Source organism: Ictalurus furcatus, chromosome 10 (assembly GCF_023375685.1).
Source record: "Ictalurus furcatus strain D&B chromosome 10, Billie_1.0, whole genome shotgun sequence".
Taxonomy (NCBI): Eukaryota; Metazoa; Chordata; class Actinopteri; order Siluriformes; family Ictaluridae; genus Ictalurus; species Ictalurus furcatus.
Genome location: NC_071264.1, coordinates 14293748 through 14310012, shown reverse-complemented (window position 1 = coordinate 14310012; position 16265 = coordinate 14293748). Strand labels below are relative to the sequence as shown.

The 16265-nt window shown below is 39.3% G+C and overlaps 1 protein-coding gene across 1 annotated transcript; it reads right to left on the bottom strand.

The window, feature by feature from the left end:
- Positions 1 to 3662: 3662 nt before the first annotated feature.
- On the bottom strand, positions 3663 to 13765 carry tmem161a (transmembrane protein 161A). The gene is made up of 12 exons (XM_053635410.1): positions 13639 to 13765; positions 12872 to 12975; positions 12698 to 12784; positions 12522 to 12619; positions 10349 to 10505; positions 9709 to 9860; positions 9567 to 9627; positions 9329 to 9472; positions 9078 to 9191; positions 7988 to 8162; positions 7470 to 7566; positions 3663 to 4743 (listed from the first exon to the last, which is right to left on the bottom strand). The coding sequence occupies exons 1-12, from the start codon at positions 13639 to 13641 to the stop codon at positions 4448 to 4450; spliced, it is 1488 nt and encodes a 495-aa protein (XP_053491385.1). The 5' UTR covers positions 13642 to 13765; the 3' UTR covers positions 3663 to 4447.
- Between the last annotated feature and the right edge of the window lie 2500 nt (positions 13766 to 16265).

Below are 16265 nucleotides of genomic sequence, written 5' to 3'. Positions count from 1 at the left end.
GTCCATCACCTTCACTCTCAGCTTCTTTAGCAAGGCAGTGGTCGTCTTGGAGGTGTGTTTGGGATCGTTATCATGCTGGAATACATGCTGGATCATGCTCTGCTTCAGTATGTCACAGTACATTTTGCCATTCATGGTTCCCTCAATGAACTGTAGCGCCCCAGTGCCGGCAGCACTCATGCAGCCCCAGACCATGACACTCCCACCACCATGCTTGACTGTAGGGAAGACATACTTGTCTTTGTACTCCTCACCTGGTTACCGCCAAACACGCTTAACACCATCTGAACCAAATAAGTTTATCTTTGTCTCATCAGACCACAGGACATGGTTCCAGTAATCCATGTCCTTAGTCTGCTTGTCTTCAGCAAACTGTATGCCAGCTTTCTTGTGCATCATCTTTAAAAGAGGCTTCCTTCTGGGATGACAGCCATGCAGACCAATTTGATGCAGTGTGCGTCGTATGGTCTGAGCACTGACAGGCTGACCCCCCACCCCTCCAACCTCTGCAGCAATGCTGGCAGCACTCATACGTCTATTTCCCAAAGACAACCTCTGGATATGACGCTGAGCACGTGCACTCAACTTCTTTGGTCGACCATGGCGAGGCCTGTTCTGAGTGGAACCTGTGCTGTTAAACCGCTGTATGGTCTTGGCCACCGTGCTGCAGCTCAATGTCAGGGTCTTGGCAATCATCTTATAGCCTAGGCCATCTTTATGTAGAGCAACAATTCTTTTTTCAGATCCTCAGTGAGTTCTTTGCCATGATGTGCCATGTTGAATTTCCAGTGACTAGTATGAGGGAGTGTGAGAGCGATGACACCAAATTTAACACACCTGCTCCCCATTCACACCTGAGACCTTTTAACACTTACAAGTCACATGACACCGGGGAGGGAAAATGGCTAATTGGGCCCAATTTGGACATTTTCACTTAGGGGTGTACTCACTTTTGTTGCCAGCGGTTTAGACATTAATGGCTGTGTGTTGAGTTATTTTGAGGGGACAGCAAATTTACACTGATATACAAGCTGTACACTCACTACTTTACATTGTAGCAAAGTGTCATTTCTTCAGTGTTGTCACATGAAAAGATATAATCAAATATTTACAAAAATGTGAGGGGTGTACTCACTTTTGTGAGATACTGTATATGCCCTCCACTAATATTGGCACCCTTGGTAAATATGATCAAAGAAGTATGTGAAAATTTGTCTTTATTGTTTAACCTTTTGATCATTTGTTAAAAAAAATCACAAAAATACTCTGCTCTTCTTAATATATAATAAATTTGCTCTGCCATTAGGGAATACTATTGCCATGAAGGGTTGTACTTGGTCTGCAACAATGTTTAGGTAGGTGGTACGTGTCAAAGTAACATCCAGATGAATGCCAGAACCCAAAGTTTCCCAGCAGAACATCACACTGCCTCCTCTGGCTTGCCTTCTTCCCATAGTGCATCCTGGTGCCATCTCTTCCCCAGATAAGCAACACACACGCACCCCGCCGTCCACAGGACGTAAAAGAAAAATGTGATTCATCACGTTCTTCAGTTGCTCCATGGTCCAGTTCTGATGCTGTTTGGCCCATTGTAGGCGCTTTCGGCATTGGACAGGGGTCACCATGGGCACTCTCACTGGTCTGAGGCTACGCAGCCCCATACACAGCAAGCTGTGATGCACTATGTGTTCCAGTAGCTCTTCTGTGGGATTGGACTGGACGGGTTAGTCTTCACTCCCCACACGCATCAATGAGCCTTTCACTCTCATGACCCTGTCACCGGTTCACCGGTTGTCCTTCCTTGGACCACTTTTGGTAGGTACTAACCACTGCATACTGGGAACACTTCACAATACCTGCTGTATTGGAGATGCTCTGACCCAGTTGTCTAGCCATTAAATTTGGCCCTTGTCAAAGTGACTCAGATCCTTACACTTGCCCATTTTTCCTACTTCCAACACATCAACTTGCAAACTGACTGTTCACTTGCTGCCTAATATATCCCACCCCTTGAGCTTCACAAAATGGGAAGTGGCTAAAAGAAAATAGTACAAACATTGTAAATGCCCATTTCCACCATCAGGGCAATAATTAAGACGTTCCAGTCAACTGGAAATGTTATAAATCAACCTGGAATTGGACGTGTCTATATTGTCCTAACGCACTGTGAAGAGGATGGTTTGAGTGACCAAGAAATCTCCAAGGATCACAGCTGGAGAATTGTAGAAGTTAGTTGCGTCTTGGGGTCAGAAAGTCTCCAAAACCACAATCCGAAGTCACCTACATCACACCAGGTTGTGGAATTGGGGTTGTAGATTATGAAAAATTGAAACTTTTTAATGACATTTTTAAATAAAATTTTTGTAGAATATTCCAAAAGATGCTATTCTGATATTGAGTGATGATTGTACAACTCAGATTATAGATAGTTTAAAAATTAAAGTATAGAAGTAAAAAAAAAAAATCAGTTGTAAATAATTAGAAATGTCCTTACTGTCCTCATGCCATTAGTATGGATGCTATTTAACCACATTTTGTGAATTTCTTAAGTCTGCACAAAAAAACTCAACACTGTTACTCATTTAAGAGTAAAAATTTTTAAATAACCCTTAAAAATGTACTACATCTTATACGCCCAGTCACAATTTGCATATCTCCATGTTTTCCCAGTTGTGCCCAAGCGTCCTAACAGAATCCCAGCACCCTTTCAGCCCGAACGTCTTTCCCACATCAGGGCGGCTGTTGACATGTCTAGGATGAGTGAGTGGTGTGATGAAGTGGAAGGCGATACGGTTGACGTATCTGTATAATCACATTCATTATGAGCATCTGCGAGGAGGTCATGGCTGTTGCTATAGGGACCAGACTGAGGCCTATTGAGCCGATGGGCCACGCAGACGAGCCCTTGAGCCCTAGGGAGGAGCCCAGACATGACCTCTGGAGCCCCTTGAGCTGCTGAACGAGCACAGGGTGGAGATGCTGATGAGTTACAATGGCCTAACTCCTGCCTGTTTCCCTGCTTCTGAAACCGTGGGAGACGGAGCAGTGGTCAGATGTGTGTGAAGTGTAATCACATTGAGTCTCTGTGTTTGTGGAAGGTTTATTGTATGTGGAGCGTGTCACATTGTGTTTCTGGGCTGATTAGGATGAAAATATGATTTGTTTAGTATGATAGACTTAGGCAATAGATTTGTAGTTTTTTTTTTTTTTAAACTATTTTCTGCCTTTTTAACTGCTCTTAGACTTTCATAAGTGTTTGAGTGATTTCTTCTTTTTTTTTTTAAGTATAAAAATCACACATACACCACAGATACAGTAGATTAGGTTAAATTGCACTATTCTTTAAAAAACACTGAAATAATCACTTCTGTTACTCATGTAACAGCAGTGCCATTAGGACAATGTTCGAACCGTAAAGCCATCATCACGCCTGCTTCATTTCATAGAGCTTATGTAAGCTTATGTTTTGCATGAATTTGGAGTTTTAGTCTTATAGTATAATTGTCTCCTAAAAGCCTACAGGAAATAAATCCTGACTGGGACTTTCTAAATACTATTATGCACTATAGGAAATAGACAGTGCACCAAAGCAATATCTTTTTCTCATTTGAAATTATGTTAAGGGGAAGAAAAGCAAGCAATGCTGAACTGCAAGCACTTTTCAGGCATTCTGAATTTTAATAAAAACACACACTCTCAGTCAAACAGTTGTGTCATACCATGCATTTCATTTTAAAAACTGTTCAAACTTGGACAAAATCACCTTATACTAAATTGGTGTGTGATTATTCAATGGGACGAGGATAACTAAATAAATTACAACTACTCAGGGAAAAACAAATCTACTAAACCTTGATTGGATTGTTTGTTTAGCATGATTCTGGAGCAATCAGCAAAACTGGATAAAATACTGCACAAGTGCCAAAACATTTAGTACATCAGCACTCAGGTTGAGGGAAACAGGAGTGTTTGAGCGACCTGCTATTGTGTGCCTCTGTGTTTAAAGCTATAGTATCAAAGTAAGCAGTTTATAATTAGTGCAGTGCTGGTAGAGGAAATATTCTGATTACAAATCCCTGAGATACCAGGCACTTAGTATTACATCACATGAACTTTTGAATAAACAGTGCAAGTTCTTCAAAATCATTAAGTGATTCAATTTGTAGTAATAGAGTATTCGACAAAAACATTTTTCATACTTTCCTTCTGCACTTTCTCCATTTATTTTAAGGGCTTGTGTAGCAAACAAATTAATCCGTTTTAATAAAAATGCTTCCAGATCAATACTTCAGCATTCTCTTTGTCTTAGACCAAACACATCATGGTCTCCAGTCAAGATCAAACCTTCAGAGGCACACCTGGTCTGTGTTGGTGGAACTCAAGTGTTCTCCTCAGGATCTCGATTAGCTTGTCGCAATGCACACAGCCTGCACACAGGGGGCGTTGCTCAGCTCAGCATGAGATACTGGTGAAAGTAGATGCCTAACAGGCTGCTGATGAGCTGGCAGGCCGCCACCCACCAGGTAAGGAAGGCAAAGATCCCTCTGAAGAAGACAGGGGTGAGGACGGAACGTAGTGCAGAAAAGACCTCGGCCAGGTGGGCTACAGTGACTTGGATGTCCTCCTCCATGTCCTCTATATCATCCTCATCTTCTGACCTGGGTAAAGGGGGAGGAGCAGTGGGAAGAACTGGTGCCAACGTCACACCTGGAGTCTCAGCCCCCAGCCCCCATGAGTAGTCACCTGGGGAGATGTAGCCAATTAGAGACAAGCATGTTTGATTTACAGTCAGACAGGGACTTGGGATCCTCTCTCATCATGTGCGTTCAATGCAGTCAATTAAATCAGGTTTAATACTTATTAATTATGGTGCTGGGTAGGAGCTTATAAAGCAGATACAGTACAGTAACATACGACCTTATCTTACATTCACACTATCAAAGAGTCAAAGAGACACGCAAACATTACACGTCCACAAGAGACAAACTACAACAACACGGGTGACTTGAGTCTTATTAGTGTTGGTGTTTATACATTTATACATAGACCTATAAATATAGACCTTGGATTTCTTTTCACTCACACAACCCAACATTCCTGTTAATACACACAGCATATCCCGTGTTTATAAATGTTTATTAAATAGAATTGTTGGCTTTTTCACTGCAACTACCTCAGCTCGCTTTCGTACAGCATTTCACATACAACTGCACATCTGTATTTTATTCCATATACATTCTTTTACAGTCATTCTTTCTTTCGTCTTTTATTTCTATTTAAATAAATTCTGTTTTTAATGTAAATTCTGTTTTTTGTGTCCCCAGACAGTCATAAAAAGCATTTCACTGCATGTCGTACTGTGTATAGTCGTGTGTGTGACCAATAAAACCAGTAAGACCAGTTGGAAATGGCCTTTAGTTACTAAGAACATTGAGGTCCAAATGCTTCCTCACACAAACTACAGACTCCCCCCCCCCCCCCAAAAAAAAAAAAAACAAAAAAGAAGAAGAAAAAAGGGGGAAAAAACAGGCTTTCTTGGCCGGTTACAATGCAAGTGTAGAGGTGCGTACATCAGAAATTCAGTTATCAACTGGCTCATGTTTTCCTATTATCAGGTTACATATGTACATGCAAAATGGGTTGTAAAAATTATTGCCAAAATCTGCATTTTCATATTTTCTGATTATCAGATTATTTTCTCCATATAAACTCATTGTTGCACTGGAGTGGAATTTAGAGTGCTGGACCAGAACCAGCCGAAACTGAGGACATCTAAACATACTGAATACATTTACAGGGAACTCACATGGAAGTTTCTCCGGAGCGAAAGCAGAAGGGGTAATAAGTTACCTTTAATGTTTAAACGACCCTAAATGATCTCCATTGAGACATGACCAATTAATGTAAAGCTTAGTCATGTGACAATCTGTCCCATCACTGATCACATCAGTCCAATACATTCATATCTGCATGCTAAGTCTTGTCATCACATGCAAGTCAGCAAGGACTTGGATCTCCGGGGGCTGTTTTCTGACCTACAGAAGAGAGGCTGGGTCTGGTCTAAAGCAGTTGCTGGGCAAAGTACGCTTATGTGTGTGCTGGCAATAGACATTTACTCAGGATTGCAGCATTTTCAAAGACCTTAATAGCACCTCAGGGGCAAATTGCAGTTGAAATAGGCCCACCTCGTACCCTCAATTTTGAGCAGCTGTTCTTTGTTTCGAGAAAACAAAGCTGACTGTTTAAGCTTTATTTTTTTTCTTGCTCTACAACCCTAGCATGCTGCAAACTTAGGCAATGTACTCTATGTTGTATATGGTTAAAATACACATAATATTAAACACTTAAGTGTCCCCATAGACACCAAAACAACTGCAACCGCATCAACATACTTGTATCTATATAATTTTTAATTATTTATCTTAAAGGAAAGATTGAATTATTGACAGGCAAGTCCAAAGCAATGGTAATATTTTTGTAGCTTCTGATTTTGGTTTGGTTTGTATTTTTGGACCATTAGGGTTTTTGTTTGTTTGTTTTAAACACTGCTATCAACATGGATCTAACTGGTAGAAGGACTGAGTAGAGGTGGAAGATATGGTGAAAAGATTATACCTTTATATATTATAGATGTGTGAATTTTATCAAAATACATGACAAATCACAATATTTCGTTTTGCTTATTTGAGGTCTGACACACTACAATGTCATTCGCACACACAACATTTAAATCCTAAACACATTCATTTATCTAAAATTTTTTACGTTGCGCTTCCAACCACATTGATGAGGCAAGCTAACTTCACTCTAACGTTCTGTTGTTTGTACCACATCATTTAAAAAAAATAAAATAAAAAATGTAGAATCACATAAATAATTATCTCAAATAAGTGATTTGATTTCAGTCTGTTATTACTGTGTAGTATAGATGTCTTTAATGTTCATTTTAACTTTATTTTGATGTTGTACACCCAGACATGTGGTAGTTTGAATTTTACATCAAACATTTTAATCATTATCATGATTTTACCTTTGGGTCCAAGAAGCCTGTATAAGTGAATTTCCCTGTTTCAAGCTCCCCCCCAAACAGTTCACTGCAGCAAAAGTAAACGAGCAAGTGGTGGCACAGGAAGTGTCAGGACTGCATTTGTTTAATTCTTGCTAATTTCCTGACCAATGATTTTTGTAAAGACCATTAAAAGCTTGCTATTTTGGACTTTTTTTTTTTGGGGACCCTTTTATTTGCCCTGGGGTGTAATTTATCACTACACTGTCATCAGCAAGACACCAATTTGAGAGCAAATCTAAACACCAGACTATCCTTCTCCCTAAATTAGCTGGGCTCAATCTTTAATCTGACAGAAATAATACTAAGTAATAATAATAATAATAATAATAATAATAATAATAATAATACAGTGATGACAACTGATGAGGAAATGAATGTCCGAAAATGAGTGAAAGTCTACCTAGAGCCTTGAGGGCCAGGGTTGAGAACAGCACAAGCAGAACAGGGATGAGGTACTGTAGTGTTACTACAGTCAGGTAGCAGTACACACGGGTCACCTGCACAAACAGAAGTAGATGGAAAATGTATGAATAATGACTCAAAGCACTTATTAAAAAAACAAAACAAAAAAACAGACTTGTGCATTTTTCTTGAAAAACTGCCTGATTAGCCCTTTTAAAATCTGATTTAGGCCACATTTACATACTTTAGTAAAACAATCAGGTACCTAGAATAGAAAGATTAAACCTGTGCACCCTCTGGAACAACATGAAAAGTAGAAAGATGAAGTAGAATTTCAGGTTATTCCTACATTGCCTTATTAGTGAAGGGCCTTGGCTGTCCTTAACATGCAATCAAAAACAATGTATTCAAGCAAGGGAACAAATATCAAGCAAAAACCTCTACAGAGACAAGAAGTAGATTCTGCTATATTCAGTTTCTCCAGTAACGAGAATGTTTAGAATAGCTGCTTCATGCCTTTCTCTGAATGTCAATAGCAGCAATACGACCCGCCTCCTTCTTCATCTGCTCCACCCATTTTTGGGCAAGGTTCAGGTAGGCCTGCAGGTGGTGGCGGGTGAGCAGCAGCCTCAGTACACATAACCCCACGATTGTCCACAGACGCACTGAGTCGAAGGCCGAGCTGGAAAGCCTGAGGAACACACACAGGGATTAAAGCACTGAGGTGGGTGTAATTCTGAATCAACATGAGTTACACAGCTGTGTCTGGCTGTAAGAGGACATTATCTTGGCACAGATTGGGTGGATCAGATCTGTGTGGTGCAGTGAAAGCACCAGAGCATCAGAAACAAAGCATCAGACATCTGTTTTGTGGCTGAAATTGGTTCAATTTTATGCTGAACCCAAAAAGAGCCAATATAAATTTGACAACAACAACAAAAAAAAAAAAACAAAACAAAAAAAACACAACAACAACAAAGTAAATGAGATTAAAATAATGAATAATGACAAGACGGCAAACTCCGTACCAATAAGTAATTCATTTATTCTAACATTTTATCTGTTATTTACTACAGGTAATATGCAGGTAATGCTTCTGTGTTTATGCTTTAAGATTTATTTATTAATTACAGTCAATGCACCAGTAATGGTGGAATATACAGCTGCATTTTATTTGTTTTTTTTAAGCTAATGCTAACAAAGATGGATAAAACTCTCCTTAAATCTCAAGGTTGGCAAGTTTCAGCATTGTCTTGGATTGAGATTTGTACATTTGACGTGTTGGTGGCTGTATTTCACCGAAATTATTTACCACTTAGATATGAACAGACGCCATTATTTATTACTTTTCTTGAATTTTGCTACAGAAAATAAATAAATAAATAAAATCACACTGATGGCATAAGTGTACTTATAAAATAAAATATCAGAAAAGTGTGCAATTCACATACAGTGACTTAAGTGTTTATTGTCTGGGTAAAGTGCACATGCAATAATGAAGTGTGAAAAAAGCACTAACTGTGTTGCTCAGGTATGAATTTAGGCCGGTCTACCGGTTTCTCTGTATTCTAAACAGCATTTGATGTTACCCCAAACACACACTTACAACGTGACTGAAGCCTTTCCCATGGGAGCCTTTCCTAAAAAGTCACGAGCAAGGGGCTTGATCCACAACACAAGTATAACCAATGGGGACAAAAAACTGATGTGCAGAAGGATTCTGTGAAAGCAAAACAACCACTTTATTTACACAGTTCGCTCATGCGTTTGTATATGTATATCCTGTACATACTAATTTTCTAAACTGTCATTTGGTCATATACTGCATTCTCAAAAATGTATTGCAGATGTTCTTACTGAATGATTGGCCTGTTAGCATTCATCTGTACAGCGTCTAAGTGAGTTTGGGCCAGGCGAAGTCCAGGGAAAACAAGCAGAGCTCCAAAGAAGGCACAAATGAACGCCAAGCCTAACTTCACTCCCAGTTTGGTGAAAGGAATGCTGAAATATTGTTCGAGAGTAAGCAACTTCAGATACAGTACATGCTGTTATTGTGTGTATTAGACGGACATTAAAAAGTAGACGAACAACTTACGACCACTCAAATCCTTGTTGTTTTGCAAAGGCTTCAAAGTTATCAAAGACACTGGTGAAACCTGAAATGTCAGAAATTGACTTGAGGCTGATGGCAAAGTAAAGGCCTGTTTGAGTTGGAATAAATAAAACTGATGCCGTACCAGACTCAAGGCCAAACTCCAGATAGTCCTCCCTCACCACTAGCACTAACATGGCCACGAGCAGAGAGAGGAAGCCAAACGCCAAGCACACGGAGCGCTCTCCGCCCTCGTCTGAGCGGAAGTAGTGGCTCATCAGCACATGCAGAGTCCTCCTGGGAACCGGAGTCAAGGTTTATAAGCGGAACAGGAAAGTAACAGTACCCAAAATGAGAAAAAGCCTGGAGTCAAAATCAGAAGATGGATTTTAACAAGTCTATAAATTTGAGACTCATTATAGTTATCTGAACGAGTAGCATCTAATTCTATAACTTTCCACACATTACACCACCACCTTTCTTACATTTTTAGCCCCACTGTTGGACTGACAAAGCCTAAATGTAACTCTAGATCAGGTGTGTCCAGTCTTATCGGGAGAGGGCCGGTGTGAGTGCAGGTTTTCAATCCAACCAAGCAGAAGCCACACCCGAGTCTATTGAAAGCCAAGATCAACTGATTAAACAGGTGGAATCTGGTGTGGCTCCTACTTGGTTGGAATGAAAACCTGCAGCCACACCGGCCCTTGCTGGATAAGACTGGACACCCCTGCTTTAGATGAAGCATTCTCCTCTCGCATGGCTGGCGGAAAAAGCTTTAAGGATACAGGCAGAAGAACACCATCAGGACACACCAGATGACCCCAATGTTGACCTCTTTACTGGCATCCACCACAAAGTAGTAGCCCTCAGTGAAGAGATAGATGCCCATTGCATAGACGGCAAAGTCGATCAACCACTGGTACTCCACGAAGAACCGCAGAACTACACACACACACACACACACACACACACACAACTACAGTGATTAATGTGGGAAGCTAAAGAAGGTATAGGGCTCAGAAAATATGATCCCAACATCACAATAAACCATGTGGTTATCAGTAGTACTTCTACCACAGTGTCTAACTCATCATAACAGATTGTAGCAGATTTGATATTAAAAACAAATTTTAGTTTTAGCAATTATTTAATTGATTGTTATGAAAGAAGACTTTTTTTTTTTTAATGTGACATGGAGCAGATCTCAGAACTAAACATTGTGCTACACACGGACTCTACATAAAATCATAAAAAGCATTTTGTTATGATATTTTTATATTTCATATTCCACAGTGATGTTGAATGCTCAACCACAAACGTTCAGAACATACTGATTAATTTTCTACAGGGTGTCCCAAAAATCCTCATACAGAGGAAATGAACACCTTTGTAGCAAAATGTCTTCTGAAAATTTTCATTCTTAGTTTAAATATATATATTTTTCCAGATAGTCTTTAAGAATGCCTTTGACAAAAGAAGAACGTATTGAATCATTCTCATGGCTGGATCAGGAAGCTGTCACATGGTTGCAATGGACTTTAACAGGAAACATGGTGAGTACATCAAACATGACACTGTTGCCCAACTTGTTAACAAATTCAAAAAGACCAGGAGTGTTGCAGACCAGCCAAGAAGTAAACGTCCACAAACACCCACTGATGAAGGCACAACCAACATGGTGCTGGCAAACACTGTCCTCTATGTATGGAGATTTTTGGGACACCCTGTATAACAGCAGCTCAGGCAGTAGTTATGGGTCCAAGATGTATATTAACGTGCTTGTTCTAATGTGTTATCTTTCTACAGTAACAATGTACATGGCAGCTTTTATGGCTGACAATTCAGATAAATGGATTTAAAAATGTGTGTATTTCAATGATATGGTGGAGGTTTTTTGTAAGGAATCTGTGATTTAACATTTTTAGAAGGAGTCTCCAGTGTCAGCTCTTTGTAACACTCAGATAAAACTATAACCAGGTTTTCCACCTTGGAAAAGTCTTCAGATGGGGGACTTTGCACTTTGTGGTTTCTCAGTAACATGACAAGCTGCATTTGTTTGTCTTATTAACTCCAAATCAGAGAATAAAGGTTATTCCCTACTGATGAGGGAATAACTGGTTACAGCTGCTATGAACTAAGTGGTATCAGGAGTGAACATCTTTGTCAGACATTTCATAACATGTATGTACCTATGAACAGAAAGTATGAAGTATTATTTTAGATTAATTTAAAAATGTTCTTAGTTTTGGCAGATTGTTGTGGTATAAGAAGAATGAAACACTGTACCATTCAAATCTTTGAATCCAATACTTTCCCTATCTGAAACATTGCATACATTCTGTTCGTCTACATTTGAGTCAGGATGTGTTTTCCGAATAAAAACCTGGTCCTGTGTGTCTCTGTGTCTGTCTGTTTGTCTGTGTTTAAATTAAATTACTGTGACCAACAGACATTTCTAAACAGAATCATTATGGACAGAAATATTTCTAGCTTTGGCCTTTGCTTTTCACATAATTTGTGAAAACTTCACTAATTTATTTAATTAGCGTTAGTTACGCGTCATGCTCTCAAACAAATCATGAGCCTTTTATTATAAATCAGTCCCTCCAGGATTTAACGATTTTTCGCCTGCAGAAATGAATACAAAATCAAGGAAACTCCGCAATATTCTGAGGAGCTTGCAATTTTTCAAAGTCACAGCAGATTTTCCACAGATTTGGGCCAAGATCCATCACAAAATCACAACAAAAAAAAAACCTCAGCGAAATCCTCTATGGACTGTACGATGATGATACCAAACATCCCTTTGGTTCAGATTTTGTACTGTGCATGCAAACATAATGCTGAGCTTAGGTGCATGGAAACAGCTTAATGTGAATTCATTAAATTGCATTAATGGAAATCACTGCAAGCAGTGATTATTGGTGCTTATTCTTACAAAATCTAATACAACCTTACCCAGAGCATCGATGACATTCACAGGGGTGCTCTCCAGGTGTAAATCAATGTCCTTTGGAACTGTGAGTGGCTTGGACTCCCCATGGCCATTTTGCCTCCTGGAAACATCTCAAGTTAGAGAGGGCAAGACTGACAGACAGAAAATACTGCACAAACATAATCAAGCCGGCTCACACCTGTCTCTCCGGCCTGTCTTGCTGGGCATCTGCTTGCCTGCCAGTGCACAAAGTTCTCCCTCTGAAGGATGCTTGAACCGCAAGAGACTGAAAGAAAAAACTGTCAGCAACAGTGTTGACGTTGATGACGGGAACACGCTGAGTGAGAATCATCTGTAAAGCTGAGACACTCACCTGCCATTGCACAGGAGCCAGCGTGCGAAGGAGCAATGCGGAGCCATTTTCTGCATTATGCTGACCGCCAGCAAGCTGACCACCAGCTGAACTCCCATCAGTGCCTACCCGAGAGGAAACACAAATTATATCGCTTTTGTATACTGAAAACATGACAATAAAGCTGACTAGACTACAGACAAGTGTCCATTAGGTCTTAATGAGATTAATTCATGTAATAAATATGGTCTGAATGCTTTTAAACTATCAGTTTAATCTTTTTTTTCTGATAAGCTGATAAAACTTTCTTGAAAGCATGTGTGAACAAAACTATCAACAGTCAGCACTGATAAGTGAAACAGCAGCGGCTGCATCCCGAATAGCTCCGCATTAGAAAACTAGTGCACTACCTAGTGTACATCAGCCATTATTTTAATAACCTATGTAGTGCACTTATATAGGAAGCAATGAAGATTTAGCCTTAGCTACTGCAGCCTTCATCTAGCTAGTCTAAATGTGCTAACTACGCTGCTGCTGCTGGTCCAGAAGTGACCTTTGAGGAAAAAAATGACAAATGTTTAATTCCATACTATGAATAATGATGTTAACATTTTCTTTTTATTTGACTTAACAAGCTAGCGAGCCAACGAACACACTAACCAGCAGCTAAACATCTGCTAGCTAGCATAGCACCGCTGCAGCTAACACAAGCTCAGGTTCAAAATGTAAAAAAAACGGTAATGCAAAAAATCGCTTCAGAAAAATATGTTTGTTATAAATTCACTCACCATCTTGGATTAATAGATTTATTTAGCGTACGTGGTCCTATACAGCTCTGAACAGTTCCCGCAATGCTGGCACTTGAGTACTAGAAACAGCTGAATGAGTTTTGAATGACATTTGTGACCTATTCTACCCAGCGCTGGAAGGTGGGATTTGCACGAGATATGGACTCCTATTGGTCAGAACCAATCACTGAGCTGAAATCCTATTGGTCCATAGATACACATCAACGATTTGATTAGCTCACTTCGCTGAGGCACGAAAATGCTGGTGGACAGAAATAACACACTGCTCAAATAACTACTAACGTGTTATTTTTCCGAAAGGAGTTGCGTATCTTCGATTATACCGTTGGATATTTTTAAATCTTTAAATTATTGTTAAAATATAATTTTTAAAACTGATTTTCGATTTAAGAGGAACGTTGGTTTCCTCTCTGCTGTACTTTACATTATTTACATTATTTATATAATCACGCTTACATTATTACTCTAATTCTGTATGAGTATGGGTTTTTATTTTATATTTAAATTTGTAAGAACACCTTTACGATGACCAGAATTATAATAATACTACTTTAATTAAAAGAAGAAGAAGAAAAAATCAAGCCTGAATGACTTGCATATCAATATTTATAAATCAATAGGCTGTGTGATCTTCGGCTGTGCAAAAGATTAAGTTGAGTTAACTTTTTTTTGGCATAAACCTCTTTGACTGACAAGTTGGTCGCTATTTTCATTTTGGTTTCTTGCATTTCCTACTATTCCTTCTGACTACTCACTGATCGTGGTGCTGGTCTCTACCTGAAGAGAGTGATGCAGCAGCGCTTTAGACCTTTAGTCTGTGCAGCTCTCTCACTGCCCTGTTTGTACACTCTGATCAAACAGATATGGTTCCAAAGCTTTATATTCCGTGACAATACTACTATCACACTCATGATAATACTACTATCACACTCGTGATAATACTACTATCACACTCGTCCTCCCATAGAATGGTAACTAGTTGAGTCTCTGCCGTAATTCAGCGTAACTGCAACATATAGCTGCACTGATTTATACCACATTGTACAGCAGTAGAAAATGGTGATACAGCACCAATCAACAAATTCGCACCAGAAATTTTAACATAAGAAGTTCAAAACAGGTCTCAGTAATATGGATACTGTATGTACACAAAGTCGACACCACTGAGAACCTATCTGCATGCAACATGGACATACACATACAGTGAATATAAAAAGTCTACTATAAAAAGTCCCCTGTTAAATTGTTGGGGGAAAAAAATTCAACCAAAATAAATCATGTTAGATCTTTTTCCACCTTTAATGTGATATAGCATCAACCAAATTCAAGAGAAAAATAAATAGAAAAGATCTATAGGAAAAAGAAAATATTTACAATAACTGGGTTTCGTTAAAGTGTTAACACCCCTTTAACTAATACTCTGGGTGTGGCTCAATCAGCTCCCTAGGTCATGAATCAGTATATAGTGTACACTATATACTGATGGGCACTGGTAAGGACTCTGGCTCACTACACACTGGAACACTGATGACTCAATTTCCGGCGACATGACTACGTACTCGTGTTGTAAAACTACCGCTGACATTTATCAACAGGCAGGACCGATATCTTTCTGACATTATATGTCATATAATTTTTTTAGCTTAATCATACGTATTTCCCATCATGGTACTTCAAACAGGATCGTACACTAGCTAGTGGATTTTTTAAATCATTAAACATTTAAAAGTCGTAAGATTCAAACAAACCGTATGTAGAACTTCAAATAAAGTTATAAATCTCTAACGTAAGTAATCATTTGAGAGCTATAACAACAATAAAAAGCTACTTACATTTGTAAATGAAGTTGGCTGAGAGTTTGTCTGCCATATTTTTTCGAGCTGAGAGGCTTCAGAAAATATGACGTCATTTCCAGTAAGGGAACATAGTAAGTATCGATGCTCCCTGGTTTTTGTGATGCATTGTGGGATTGTTTTTTTTTTTAGGGAGCAAATGTTCCAGTGCACTAGAAGGATTTTGAGACTGATACAGCCCTTAAAATGGCCGACTCCCTGATCAGTGCCCTGACTGCTGAACTATGGAGCTGACTGAGACGCACCTTTTGTTAAAGCACAGCCCTCTTCAAGTCATTCCACAGGTTTTAGGTTTTAGTCATTCGAAATGATTTAGATCTGGGTTCTGACTGGGCCAGTCCAAAATGCTGATCTTCTTTTGAAGCCATTCCTTTGTTGACCTCAATTTGTGCTTTGGATCATTATCATGCTGGAGGTGATTTTTTTTTTTCTTCAGCTGTCTAACAGAGTCCTGAAGGTTTTGTGCCAGAATAGATTGGTATTTGGAGCGATCCATAATTTCATCTATATTGACTAGAGCCCCAGTCCCTGCTGAAGAGAAGACGCACCATTTTTGGACCATGGCTTCAGTAATCAGATGAAACCAAGAAGATATCAAGAAAATCCTACAGAAACAGATTATCTTTATTTGTGCTAATTGCAATCATTTCACTGAGGTCAAGTGTGTGATAATTACTTCTGAACACAAGTTTGAATGTGTCTGGCTAATTCTGAGCACAGTCACATGCCCCATTATAAAGTGTGCAGAGTTAT

What these genes read in the sequence shown, in the direction of transcription:
- tmem161a (XM_053635410.1), bottom strand. An exon ending in GAATGTCATCGATGCTCTGG is followed by an intron (nt 10,506 to 12,521) that starts GTAAGGTTGTAT and finishes GTGTGTGTGTAG; the next exon opens with TTCTGCGGTTCTTCGTGGAG. An exon ending in CCTGGCCCTCAAGGCTCTAG is followed by an intron (nt 4,744 to 7,469) that starts GTAGACTTTCAC and finishes ACATCTCCCCAG; the next exon opens with GTGACTACTCATGGGGGCTG.